Source organism: Strigops habroptila, chromosome 6 (genome assembly GCF_004027225.2).
Source record: "Strigops habroptila isolate Jane chromosome 6, bStrHab1.2.pri, whole genome shotgun sequence".
NCBI classification, from domain to species: Eukaryota; Metazoa; Chordata; class Aves; order Psittaciformes; family Psittacidae; genus Strigops; species Strigops habroptila.
In genome coordinates, this window is record NC_044282.2 from 4,047,579 (window position 1) to 4,061,950 (window position 14,372).

General features: G+C 42.1%; 1 protein-coding gene across 1 annotated transcript in view; it reads left to right on the forward strand.

Annotated features, from left to right (window-relative positions):
• Positions 1-13,631, forward strand: part of SLC2A12 (solute carrier family 2 member 12) — a 29,758-nt gene extending 16,127 nt beyond the window's left edge. Inside the window, exons 3-5 of the mRNA XM_030490646.1 lie at positions 10,388-10,510; positions 12,051-12,183; positions 13,351-13,631. Coding sequence (XP_030346506.1) covers positions 10,388-10,510; positions 12,051-12,183; positions 13,351-13,447 — 353 coding nt within the window. The 3' untranslated portion in view covers positions 13,448-13,631. The remainder of the gene's footprint in view (positions 1-10,387; positions 10,511-12,050; positions 12,184-13,350) is intronic.
• Positions 13,632-14,372: the final 741 nt, after the last annotated feature.

The following is a 14,372-nucleotide window of genomic DNA, read 5'->3' on the forward strand; positions in this document are numbered from 1 at the left end:
ACTACAGGATTTCGAATTGTAGAAAATGTTCTCTAAAATACCAACCAAATAGTTTAATCTTATCTATCTTGATAGAACATACAAGTTTGTGAGGCTTCTTTAAGTGTGAAAAAGGTCATAATAAGGGAAAAAAAAAGGCTTTTGCAGTAATGAGATATAACCATGTCAGTGGGAGCTTCTCCTTAATTGTTTTAGGACTTCATTATGCAAAGAGCAGAATAGCATTGCTCAACCCTGAGACTGAACTTACTTAAACTACATAGTGAGGTGCACACCTGAAATCTGGGACATCATTTTCACTGACATCTGTGTTCCTGTTCATAACTTTAGTTTTCAGTATGTGAATGAGGGCAAGTCTTAGTGGATCAGGCCAAGGGTTTTGCCTTCTGAAAGGTGGAGCCCTTGGTACTGTGAAAAGAGGGAGTGCAATAGCATGCCCCAGCCAGTATTCGTGTGCCTCCACAATGATGGTGGTTCAATTTGCTGTTGCTGAGCACAAAATCTGTACCCCTAAGAACTACCCAAAAAAGGTGAGGGACTACCTGTGTTTTGGCATACTATGCTCCATTTAAAAAGTGATTTGAGTCAATATTCTGATCTTGGCACTCTGGATTGTATAAATATATCTCTACTAATAATTGTATGTTGATAAACTTATTGACACAAAGGCACTGCTTAAGAGCAATGGCTCCTGCACTTGAAATTAGGCATAGTTTTGAAGTTTGACCTGGGTTAGTTAGTAGCTGCTGTCCAAAATGAATCATTTTACCTCCAGACCCACTTCATAAAAAAATCTAGAGAATTAATATTGCTGTGATTCTAACTAGTAATTGAGCCTAACGACAAGCCTGTTTTGTTCTACATGGACATTATCTTTTGTAAAGAGGTGCACTGTCAAGTGAGTCTAGCATACCATCTTGTACTAACTTTCATATGATAATCAAGGCTGCTTATCATTAGCCAAATTTGCCCTTCTTACTTTGTAGGTCGTGTTGCATTTAAGCATTCAGTAAATGATAGTGGCCTTTGATAACCATATCACAGACAATGAAAGATTTTACTTTTGTTTCCTTGACCATGTTCTGGGAATGAAGATCATCGTGATGCTGAAATCTGTCAAAAAGTTTGTAGGGCATACGTCAAGCTTCATAAAACACAGTTTCCTTTGGGAGAGAGGGCTGGGAGTTTTTCAGAGGCAAGCTGATCTTGGGCGAGCTTTGTGCAAAAACTGGAATTATCCGTAGGGCTTCAAATGCAAAGACAGTATATTATTTCACTCGTAAAGGTCATCAAACTGTAACATGTATCGTAAATGGTGAGAAAATAATTATGCCAGAAAGGTTAAAATGTGCAATCAGGTAACTTACTGGCACTGCTGAGGAGGGGGTAGACTGGCAGCCGAAGTGCAGAGAGCATGGGCCAATGGTAAGTCAGTGCATGAAGTCAGGAGACGGTTTCTCCCCATGGCATCCAAGTTTGTGTGTCACATTGAGCCCTGGGAGGAAAGCCACAAAGATTTTCTCAAAGGGGAAGGGAACACAGGGGGGCAACCAGCTTCTGTTGCCTTTGAAAATCAACCCTAAGTGCAGAAACTCTTTAGAAAGAAGGAGAACTAAAAGATACCTTGTGGCGGGCGGACCCAGAGCCTTCACACCTTCCGTCTGGCTGCCTTCCTCCAGCAGCAGCCAAAGCAAACCAGGACCAGCAATGACAACTGAGGGACTTAAAAAATGGGTCACTGCAGGCCTCTCATTAAATAAATCACTATTGTAATAGTTTATCCTTTCCATTTGGAGTTTTGTAAAGCATACACACAAATCCCCATCCCTGGAGGTGCTCAAGGCCAGGCTGGATGGGGCTTTGAGCAACCTGGTCTAGAAAGGGATTGGAACTAGATGATCCTTACGGTCCACTCCAACCCAAACTGTTCTATTATTCTATGAAATCTCTATTTTGCATGAGCAAAGGCTTAAATTGCCCCAATTCCTGTGTCCCAACAGCTCTTTTCTGTTGTGTCCCTCTACATGGACCAACATTAGCCCTTGGATACTGGAAAAACAGGTTCATTTACCCCACCTGTCTGGGTGATTTCTCCTCTCCATACATTTTATAAATGAAATATGCTATACTCTGAATGAATTCAGGCACAACTTCCCAGTGAATCAGAGCCTCTGGCTTCTGCAGTCATTCCTCTGCAAATGCCTCAAAGGATTATCCTGGATTCAATATTCTGAACAAATCAACACCTACAAACAGGAAAACACATTTCAGGTTTTAATTAAAATGCCTTTTTTTTTTTTATGGCAGTATGTGATTTATTATAATAAGCACATTCTTCCTTGAAAGCTTGTTTCAATTTTTTTTTCCCCCTCTCTCTTTTTTCCTTTCTGTTTGCCCTGCAAGTTGTTCTGTCCTGATGGGACAGTTTGAGTGTCTACGTAACAAAGAATGAAAGAAAGAGAGAGAATGGCTGTGAAATTCAGTTAGAAACAGAATTGTCATCTCAAACATCAATTTGAATCAACTTCTATTAGGGGACCTGACAAGAAACTATTACACACCTTCCTAAAGTAAAGCTGTAATGTATCCTACTGATATATTTGCTACTGAGTAGTGTTATTGGGGCAGATAGGCCACAAAACACATTAACTAAGACAATTATGCCATTCATAGATCCTTATACATGTGTCGCTTTCTGCCCAGTAATCCTTTAGATAGGAATCAGTGTATCTAAGAAAGTTCTTCTTCTTTGTGACCATTCTTTCAAGCTGAAAATGGATGGTAACTGAAGATCGCTGAAAACAGATAAGAATATATTGAATAGCTTGCATGAATCAGGGAAACCCATACCAGGCATTGCATTTTTTTTTCATGGAAATGAAAAATCTAATAGTAAAAAAACCCCAAAAATGTTAAAACGCAGGCTCACAGTGGTGAAAAGGTTATGGGAGGAAGGGTGGCTGGGGAAAGCAGATGTGAAGTACATCTCACTGCCCTCCTTGCCAAGTGGCCCAGAAAACAAGGGAAGGAGGTGATGCATTGTTCTCACAGTCTCTTTCCCCCAAGCTCTCCTGCTGCTCTAATGTAAACTGGAGGAAGTGTGATTTCCGTGATCCACCTCAAGGTTCCTTAAAAAGGCAAACGTGAGGGTTCAGCCTGTCTATTAGATAGTGATGCAAATAGTGCAAACACTGTATGGTGATTTTTATGCACTCTGATACAGCCTCAGAGACTCAAGGATTAAATCTCACTTGTCCTAACGTATGTTACTTCAAGGAGTCAGCCGAAAAGATTAGCCATTAGAAACAGAAATGTAGTGTGCCAGAAGAAAAGAAAAATAGTGTCAGATTTGCCACACAAGTTCCTTTTGGATCATTAGAGGTATCAGGTATCTTGGAACTAGTAGTCACAAAGCTGCTCAGAGAGAAGCCTGCAGCTGAGAAGCCATAGATTGTGGTACCTATTGCCTTCGCCCACAGAAATTAGGATGCAGCCAGAGGTGTGAGATTAGGTGAATCTTCTCCTGACTCCCCTATCTCCCAGCAATAGAGCAATTCCACTCCTTTAAATGTGCACACACAGGGTTTGTCTTGACCCTTTGAAGGCTGGCACTCTGCTGGCAGTTTATACGCATTCCAAAAAAATATAACCACTCATTTGCTCCGTATTTGCCACTTTAGTCTCACATTATGGGGCAGAGCCAGAGAGACAAATGGATCTCATTAAGCAGTCACTGATTTTTAATGCCAGTCACGATTGTCTGCTTTGGCCTCTTGCACAAAAGTAAGGACAGAGTTTCAATCCGCTTTCTGTGTGTCATATCTCTTTTACCTGCTTTGGAAAAGCACAGACTCCCTCTCACCCTCTCTTCTTTCCAGTCTAAGCATCCCTTGCTTTTGCCAGCCCCCCAGATTTCCTTCACCGGCTCTGCTGCAAAAACCTCTGCAGGGGTTGCCTTGTGTGGATGCTGAGAGAAGTGCTGGGACAGTGCTGGTGCATTACAGCAGCAGGTACCCGCTGCCTTAAATCCCAGCTCTGCCCCTGTTCTGCATGGCCTCATGGATACACACCTCATCACCATGCACATCATGAAGGCTTGTGCCATGCCCCTTTGAAGTCAAGGAGAACCAGGGCTGAAGCTGTGAGAAGTAGTTGGCCATATGGCTATTTGTGTTAATACCCAGCAGAGGCAAAAACCAAACAAATGAAAAACCTGTGGGGTTTCATAAGCGTGGAAAAAACCCTGGTCTTGGCAAAGGCAGTCATTAGCCATTGACTTCCACCCTCTCATGGCAGCTTCGCAGTGGCTTGCTTGCATCCTTCCCCAACACTGATCATTTGTTACATGTTCCTAGAAGGTCTGCCTGCATTACTGGTGGGATAATCCCTTCCTTATCTTCCCTTGGACCTCATGTTCCTAACAACCCAATCCTCCCTTTCAAAGTCTTACATACTTCTGCCTACTTTCCTCCTAAGCTATAAGTCCACTTAATCTTTTTCCAGAGTTTATACCTCAGAAACTTGAATTCTTTCAAGTATTGCAACGGCCATTTTATAAATCTCACCATAAAGAACTTGCTATCACACAATACAGGTAGAGGAAAGGAAAAAATGCTAAGCAGCAAATAAATACCAAGGGAATCTAATATTTCATTAACAAGAGCTGCTGAGCAGCTTCTGATTTGCTTCTGCCTCCTGACAAGAATAAGGTCAAAACAAGGACGTTCTTCATTCATGTACCTCACTCAAACTTCAGTACCCTCAAGCTCACAGTATTGCTCAGATATTATCAGATATTTCTGTTTCTCTGATGTAAGTAAATTAATTTCTTGAAATTATTTTTTATTTACTGCGTAGCTGTAAAGCAAGGACGTAAGAAAAAAATCGTGTGAGGGGTTGAGGCATCTCTTTGTTTATGGCCCAAATACAAAGCTCATTAAGTTGGCCATGTTGGCTCAAACAAAAGGGACAGTCAATCAATCCCTTACCCTGCCTCCAACAATAGCCAGCAGCAGATGCTGGGGGAAAATACATAAGAAAAGGCTCATGCAGCATGCACAGCGTGTCCTTCTGCCTATGTGTAACTTAGGGAACTTCAAGAAAAATGTTGGGGATTTATTTTTACTATTGTGAGCAATAATTCCTGATGGATCTTTTTCCACACATACAGAGAAATGATGCTTTAACACCCAGCATTTAATCACTTTAACCCACTGATATTTTTCAATATGAAGCATCCTGTCAAAGCGAGTTCCATAGTTGAAATATGCTTTGTCTGAAAAAGCATGTCCTCCCTAAAGCCTCGCCTAACTGCTGTCCCTGGTAACTTCACTTGAATTCTCTTTGTCTCTGTCTTTAAAAATGCTACAAAAACTTCTCTTCTCTTCATCTCCACTTCCACTCTGCTTCCCTCTGCTGTATGTTATCTAAGCTGAAGAGTACTTTTCTGCTTAATTGCTCTTTTCAGAGCCCATTACATCATCTACCTCATCTGATTTGGCCAAATCTGCATGAATGTGACAAATACAGAGGCACAGCGTGCTCAGTGCCACATTCAGTGTTCCCTTCCTAATAACTGCCAAGCCTCTGTCTGCATCCATTACCTCTGTCTCACAGGAGCTGATGCTGTCCCTGGACTGCCCATGGAGGCTCTAGCACTTCTGCCCTGAGCAGTGCTGGCATGTGGTGTGGGTACTGCTGGCTGGTTTTCTCCTTACTTCAGATGTATTGATAATGAATTTTATGGGTCTTTTGGGGTTTTTTCTGTTTTTTGTTTTTTTGGTTTTTTTTTTTTTTCCAAGGTACTCAATATTTTGAGACTGTTTTACAACTTTTTGTGATCTTTCTTTGTTTTTATTACCTTGAATATTTTTGTACCATCAGTACTTTTTCATGTGCATTCACCTCCCTTACTTGAAAGACCTGGAAATGTACTAAGCAGATCTAGTAATCTCCTTCCACTGTGAAGACTGGCCTTGTCCTTTGTTTCCTATTATAAAAAGCTACTGATCAATATGAATACCTTCTCTTCTAACCCTGGCGCTTTACCAAAGCTCTTTGAAACTGAAAAGCACAGCGGTTCATTCGTTTGAATCCCCGTGTTCCTTAACTCTTTCAGAGAGACACCACTTTCCCCAGCAATAAACCCTAGACAACTCTTCCTCAAGACACTGTACATACCCTCCTTTCCTTCTTCCACCTGAGATCACTTAGCCTTATCCCATTTCCAGCCAGCAGCTTGGTACAGAATTCTACCAGGATGACCGTGTCCTGTATTCCCAAAGAATGTTTTCTTCAGTGCTGGCAAGTGTCACCTCCTCCGTCCCTGGCCTCTCATCCTTGTAGCCAGCAGACTCTCAAAGTACTTGGCTGTCTGAGGATGGTATTGCAAGTAACTTTTTAGCAATTCTACTGTGTTTTCTTTGTTTGGACACAGCGTACACCTTTGCAGAAGGCACATTTCTAACAAACAGCTTTCTTCATTCAGTTTCTTACCCATGCTGAGCTATTTATTTTTTTTTTATTTGGTTGTATATGTATTTTAAGCCTCTAAACATTCTCCGTAACACCTTGATGTATTTACCCTGATGTTCTCTTTAATTTCTTTATAGAAAGCAGGCCTATTCTAATACTGTCCTCTTTTCGAAACAAAATGTGGTAGGCTCTTGGCTCTTCCATTATTACAAGAATATCGAATTTGAAATGTTATAACCAATATAACAGAGCATCTTTATGACAGTTACATCTTGAACTACCCATGCTCATCACTGAAGCAAGATTTGCCTTTTTTTCTTTTATTGAATAGCAGGCAAATTCCTAGAAGGAACCATCAGCTATGCTATCTAAAATGTAGTCCTAGCACTGTGCTCCATTATGCAATTTATTCAGCCCTAATAGAAGCAGCTGAAGTCTTCCACTATTATTCTGTTTTCTGCCCCTACAGCCCCCGTGACTTTGTTTAGAAGTGAATGTCACCATCCGGTCAAGAGGTTGTTTGTGTACCTGAATCCTCTGCTCTTCCCACTTGAGCAAGGAATGTCGGGTCATTGAGTTTCTGTGACATTTAATGAAACAGTTCTGAGCCAGTGCGGTATTTTCCTCTTCATTTGCAGTGGGTATTCTTTAGATTATACCATAGTAAAAGACCATTCAACTGCACAATTTTTCTTAATTGCTGTCAGCATACAAGGCACTGCAGGTCAGCAAAGGTGAGTTGTTACCTGCAGCCGCTGCATGAACAAATCCTGCAGTTGTTGAATCTAGCACAGAGACTGTTGCTGCACCTATAGCCTCATCCCTTATCCACATCTCACCTGGAGAGCACTAGCTCTTTTCCCATCAGTCCACTAACACTAGCTATGGGTGCCCAGAACAGACAATGAAAACTACTGAGTGTGTGCAATGTGGTTGCTATCAATCACAGCAATCACATTAACTTACACATCAGATGGAGATGTGTGTGGGACGCCCTTTTCAAGATAGGATGATTTCCCCTGTAAAATGCCACTGCTTAGGCTGGTGAAGGCAGAGCATATAGTTGACTTTGCAGGGACTTTGGGAGTGTACAGGTTAAATTTCTGCAGCACTGCGTGCACACAGTGCACAAGATAGCAGCAATCATTATGAATTGGAGCCCAAACCTAGTTACTGGCTCCCCAAGAGAAAGCCACAACCCCGCTGTACCTACAGCAGCTGCTGCTTTTTGGCAAAGGTACAAATAGTAGAAACAATCCCAGAGAGGTGCTAAAAGCAAAGAATCGATCATTATTGCTGCTTCAAGCTTGGGGAAAGGGATAAACAGACTGTAATAAGTGCCAGAATTTTACAACTGCTCTTTCCCTGCGGGGAATAAGCCTATCCACTTCTTGCCAGCTAAGCAAAGGTCAGGGCCGTGCCAGAGGAAGTAGCTACCATTAGCAGAATGAAGAATAGATCTGATGTGTCAGTGGGATCTGTCTGAACTAAATAACTGATTGAAAGAAGAGCAGCTAACCACTATTGCATCTGATGCAGTTCCTCAAGTATTTTGGTTTCTTAACAGAAAAACAATATGTTTCAAGCCCCCAGACAAATTGTAGTTAGTCTGAAAGAGCCAATCTGTACTTGAAAAAAGTGTGTGCTACTGGAGCTGATGCAGCACCACACATTTCAGCTGTGGCACGAGCTGTCCCCCAGTGCCCGTGATGCTGATGGAGCCCATCTAGGTCAAGTCTCACCCATCCTGCTGGGGCTGCCATTCCAGCTCACGGGACTTTGGTCCTCCTCGCTCGCTGCCTCTCTGAGCAGCCACTGCAAGTTGCTTGAATGCAAGAAGATTCTAGAAGAAGTAAATGCAGACCAAAGTCCCCACTGAAAAGGTGTATTCCTGGAGGATGGTTTATGCCCTACAGAAAGTGGGTTTGAATTCTTTCAAACTTTATTTAAATCCTGTCTAACGTGACTGTGAATATCACCTTTGCCAGTCTCAGTGTATAATCATTTTTCCAGCCGAGCTCGGCTGCTGGCTGCCAGGCCATCCCATGGAGACAAACTCCACAGGCTGTGCACACACTGCTCAGAAGGGCTCCTTTGCATCTTGCTTTCTTGCTGCTTTGCATTTCAGCTAGCACTCGGTGTCGTGACATCTTGTGACTAATGATACTGGTTTCAATAGTCCTGATGCTGAGAAGGGACAAAATACCATCCTGAGATCCCCATGCATTGCCAGGCCTGGTTTTGCTCAGGCACAGGGCTAACCAGCCTGGCAGGGAAAACAACTGGCTAGAGAAGCGAGTTCTCTTCTTTGCTCCCCCATCATGTGTAGACACCGCACAAAACATGCCCAGGGCATTACTTTAGAGCAATGTTTGTCTTGTCAGCAGCGGTATTAAACTTTGCTGTGATCCAGTTCATTAAAAAAAAAGAAGAAAAACCACTCTCTATGGCTGCTGTTAGACATGGCAGCTGTGTTATGACTGTGTGCCACTTGACTATGCATAACGGCTTTAGGCCATTACACAACGTGGTCTTGATACCCTGGAATAAAATAGCTACTCTGCCAGGTCACTCCCACTGTGGGAGTGAAGCTCTTTATATTTTTCTTCTTTAAAAAAAGTAAAATCTGGGTCAGCTCCAGAAAACATTATTGAATTCAAATCTGTGGTACAAAAAAACCTAGAGATTGCTCCAATCTGTTCTGTTGACTCATGGCTCAGGGGTCTTTTTTCCCCTCTCATTTGGTACTTTCTAGTCTCTTTACACAGCACATTTTTCTTTTCTGCCTTTACCAGTATTGTCACGCAGGAATCCTACAAGAATCCTAAGGGATAGGGCAGTGTGACGCAGATGAGGCGCCTATGTTTAAAATGAAGATTTAAGACTGCCCAGCTCAAGTGTCCTGAGGAAAATCCCATCTGTCATTTACAATATCACAGAGGAGCAATTTATGATGTCCAAGTGTCTGAAGACGCAGCTCATCCATGCGTACCTTTCTGCTCTTTTGCTGGTTATCTAACAACCTCTCCACATAGCATCCTCTTGCGAATGCATCTTGCTTATGAACAAAAGGACAATGGAGGTTTCTTTCTGGTTTTTGTTTTGTTTTATTTTGTTTTATTTTCTTTTCTTTCCTAATAAACAGGAATAGTACGGAAACGTGGTGTCGTTTTTTCTCTTGCTATCTAAGTGGTTACACAGCCAGCTCTTCATGTCTGAATTTGGTTTTGTGGGCTAGTAACACCAGCATTTAGATCACCTGTGCTATGGTGTGGTGTGATATGAAGGAGCCAAAAATCAGGCCCTCTCTCAATTTATATCACAGGAATGTCATTTATACGGAGCGGAGAGCTGGAATAGCAAACCTGCTTCAGTGTGGCAGGTTGATTTATAAGGTGGCATAAACACACAGTGCTGTTCTGAGGCTGAAGATTACTTTGGTTTGCTGCCCCACTTCCATTAGCATTATGTCACTTGAGAATTATTTAGTGACAGTTCCCTTTCCTACACGGCTGTGCAGTCAGAGTTCACTTCACTGGTTCTCTGTGTGCTGGTGCTGCCCCGGTGCCACCCGCTGCTCACCCCTGAAAATCACCTTGTTCTTTCAGGTGGCCTCACCTGAATCATAGAATCATGCGTCAGAAGGGACCTTAAAGATCATCTAGTTCCAACTCCCCTGTCATGGGCAGGGACACCTTCCACTAGACCAGGTTGCTCAAAACTTCATCCAACTTGGCCTTGAACACTGTCAGGGATGGGGCAGCCACAACTTCTCTGAGCAACCTGTGCCAGCACCTCACCACCCTCATAGTGAATGGACTACCTAAATTTACAGCAAGGAAAGCCATCCCTTTGAAGACAACATCTTTGTTTGTTTGTTTGTTTGTTTGATGTTTTGTTCCTTCTATTTCAGTGGCCTGGCTGGTCCTGAGTGAAATCTTCCCTGGTGGCATCAGAGGACGGGCCATGGCTTTGACATCTAGCATGAACTGGGGTATAAATCTCCTCATCTCCTTGACATTTTTGACTGTAACTGGTAAGATTTCTCTGTGTCCTTCCGAGTTGATATTCTCCTAGTGGGCAAAATGAATCTTTCCTATAGAAACGATATTGCTAAAATTGCAGTTGTGGTGCCCCAGGAAGCAAATTCATATTCCATTTTACGTGTTGTTTGCTAGTGTAATGTCACTGTTTCTACCACACCCTTCTAAGCCTCATGGTGCTAGCCGTCAGAGTACCTTGCATATTCACTCCACAGGCTGCAAACCCCAGCTCTTAAAAACACCATTGCCTTGGTAGGTTGAAAATACGTGATTTATTCCTGCATCTTCTGAAGTCAATGGAAGTTCTGATCTAAATCAAACCACAGCTTTTCTGATCAAATATGTTTAAAGACAATCCCATTGAAATCATTCCTTTTCACACTAATGTCCTGGCTTTGAGAAAATTTCCTTTTGAAAAAGGTGTCTTTATAAGGTAAAAAGTTTTCATATTTTAATGTGAGGAAGTAGACTACCATATAGTAACTTATAAAGTGATGATAAACAGGCGAAAGGGTTAAATGTTGATGTTGAAATGAATTGATTGGAAAATATACTTTTTTTATTTTATTTCATAAGAAGTTTTGTAAATTTTAGGTTTCAGTCTTATTTTGAAGAAAATACATGCTGAAAATCAAAATACATAAGGGAACAGAAATTCCAGGTTTCCTTTAACTCTACATTACTCGCAGGCAATCAACCCACAAGAAGTCGAGCTGGTTTTCATCCTGTTAGATGTATTTTGAGATGGATTTGAAAACAAGTATGATCCGTGACTAAAATGTGTAAAAAAAACCCCTGAGTACTATCTTGATTAACAATAGAAAAAATATGCCAGGTCAAACTCATCGTTTAGCATTTTAGTTAGACCAAGTGTCCTCTCCAGAAGCAAATAATGCAGTTACCCCCCCTCACTGCATTATGGTTTGCAGCACAGAACTGTACTCCTGAACTACACAAGCTTTTGGACAAAACCAAACTGGAAAATGCACAGTGAATACATTCCAGCTGCCAACACTTGCTCAGTCCTTGGACCAGACTGGAGCTATTCCTGAGGAAATGTCCCCCAAGGCAGATAGTGCAGACCTCAGGTCCTCGGCATCAACTGTTTCACCTGAAAGCCCCCTCCTGTCATGGAGCATGGCTCGTTAATGGCCACCTGGCTGTTATTCTGGCCTCAGTTGCAATTAACGTAAAGCTGCAGTAACTCTATTGGCTTAACTGTCTCTAATCTGGATCTATGAAAGTGTAACTACAAGCAATTAAGTGTTCCAGAGTGACTGCAAGCAAAACAAATTAATAGGTTCCTGTTAATATGGCCTCATCAATTTTCTTTCATAAGAAGAATTAGAGAAAGCAAAAACCGCTCTTCTTTTTCAAATTACAGCCAGGCACAAATAAGTGAGCTAAGGATAAGAGCCTAGCTTCTTTCTAAATTCTTCTGTGCATTAGGGCCTGTATCCTATAAAATACAGCAACAGAAACAAATTGCAATATTTGAAAACTAAAAAAACCCCACATTTTCCTTCTTTGTAGAGCTCATTGGCTTGTCCTGGGTGTGCTTCATTTACACAATTATGAGCCTAGCATCCCTGGCTTTTGTTGCTGTGTTTATACCAGAGACGAAAGGATGCTCTTTGGAGCAAATATCCATGGAACTAGCTGAACAGTAAGTACTAACCCTGTGACTGCATCCTCCAGGTGCCAGAGGGACAAAGCCTTTCAATGCCACATGCCAATAAAAAATGGAAACTGCATGGGTTTTTTTCCGGAAAAAGCAGGTTTTCTCAAGGCTTGAGCTTGCACGTGGTGATCTCGGCAGACAAGCAAATATTTAGTTGCTGCTGAAGGACTGGCCCTTAAGGGATGGTGGTTTCTATCTAGCACTCCTGTGAGGAACTCCTGCAGCCAAGCCTGGCTGCCCAGCACTTTTGCTTACTGGCATTCCTAGAGAGAAGGGCAACTGTGATCTCACATCTACAGTTGTGTGTCTTAGCTTCATGCAGAAAAAGAGGAGAGAGGCTGTACCTCAAATACTTCGAGGATCCATGTGGGTCTTGATAGCTCTTCTAGATGGCTTTTTTTAGGTGCATTTACTGAGTTCTGTGGCTCTGTGGACTCTATGAGCTCGTACCCAAAAAAGCTTCTTCCAGTATGAGTTTTGTGTCCCCACATCACCATGTAAAAAAACGAGAATAGCAATGAGAAGAAGAGAGTGCTGGTGATATGGTAGCCATGTTCCCACTCCTTTAATATGACCTACCCTGACCCTACCAGTCTTTTCTCGTCCCTTAGAAGTAGAGTGGCCCTTGGAATTATATACATTCAATAAAAATAGCACATCAATTTGGAATTAAATGGTTTGCTGATACACATGCTATTTCCTTACAATCTCCAAATGCAGATGTCATTGTCCGTAAATTGACTGGCAATTTTTGCTATCAATTTGCTGCCTCCCTCACTCTTTTCAGTTGGTTTTGGCCATAAAGAAAAGATAATAAAAAGTAAGCAGCCCTGTTTTTTAAAATGTGACACTCTCCTGATCTGTTCAAAGAGCTGCTCTACAGCAGCCACTTGCTTTTTTGGACTCACAAGTTATCAGCATAATGATTAAAAGGATAAAGAAATGATAGGGAAAGTTTAGTGGGCAGAATTGTTGTGAGACTGATGGTTTGGGGTGAGAGTCAGGCCTCTTTGGTGTGTGGCATGCTTGTATAGGCCAGGCAGCAGCACCCCCCAGTTCATCCCCACACCCAGGCTTGATGGGGCAATGCAGGGAGAGCATCTGCCAGCTATATTTGATGGCAAACCTTGGTGGGTTTTTTACCTTCTCCAGGAAATACGTGAAGACTCCCTGGTCTTGGATGAGCCAGCGCAGAGAGAAACTGGTGCCAGTGGAACTTGCCACAAGAGAGAAAGAGCAGCTCTACTAGGCCCAGGGCAACCAAAGCAGCCTTCACCAAAAGACTGATAAAAAACCCCTCAGCGATGCTCGCACTCCGATGGGACACATGGTATCTTTATTATACACACAATATTATCTCTTTCATTTCTTAGTAGAGCTTTCAGTGGCAGTTTACAGCCAACATTAAAGATTGTTGTAGTTTGTAACTTTTACCAGAAATCTAGGCTCTGTCTGTTTCAAACTACCACCCCTCACATTCCCTGAGGTTACTCACCTCTTACATACAGGAGATGAATGGAAATTGGAATAATGTGCACAATTCTAGCCATACATAGTCAACAGGGGTTCAGCCTGGAAGAGGTGCAAAGAATAACTGTGGTACTAAGGAGGAGGAAAGAGTCTCACAGGAGGAGCCCATCAAAGACAGGTCTGTTTAGTCTAGCAAAAACGGGACTGAAAAGGGTTAACGACCATGTCAGTATGTTAGGGAAGACAACACTATGGAGCAAAAATAGACAACTATCTATATGGAGGGTAAAGGATGGTGCTAGTGCAGAACTTCTGGGTATGAACTATTTATGAATTAATTTAGGCTTCGCCTTAAGAAGACTTGAAAAGGGATCTTGTTCATCAGAACTTATTTTTATCACAGAGCATGCTCAGCTTATAAGAGGAACTTTACATACAGTTTCTTGGGAAGGCCAGGATTCAGTGACCTAGGAAATACTGCTCAGAAAACAATCAAATTGTTTAATGGGGGTACATTTGCATAATAAATTACTCTAGATTGAGGATGGCCTTACAGAACAGGAGATAGGATTTCTTTGACTTCCTGGTCCCAGGGAGGTTGGAAGCTGGAGGTACCAGAGTTGATGCCAAAATGATTTTATTTCTCAATACAGGGCACACTAGACTTTGACTTTTGGATTCTGAAAGCAAGAATTGTGTGGTAC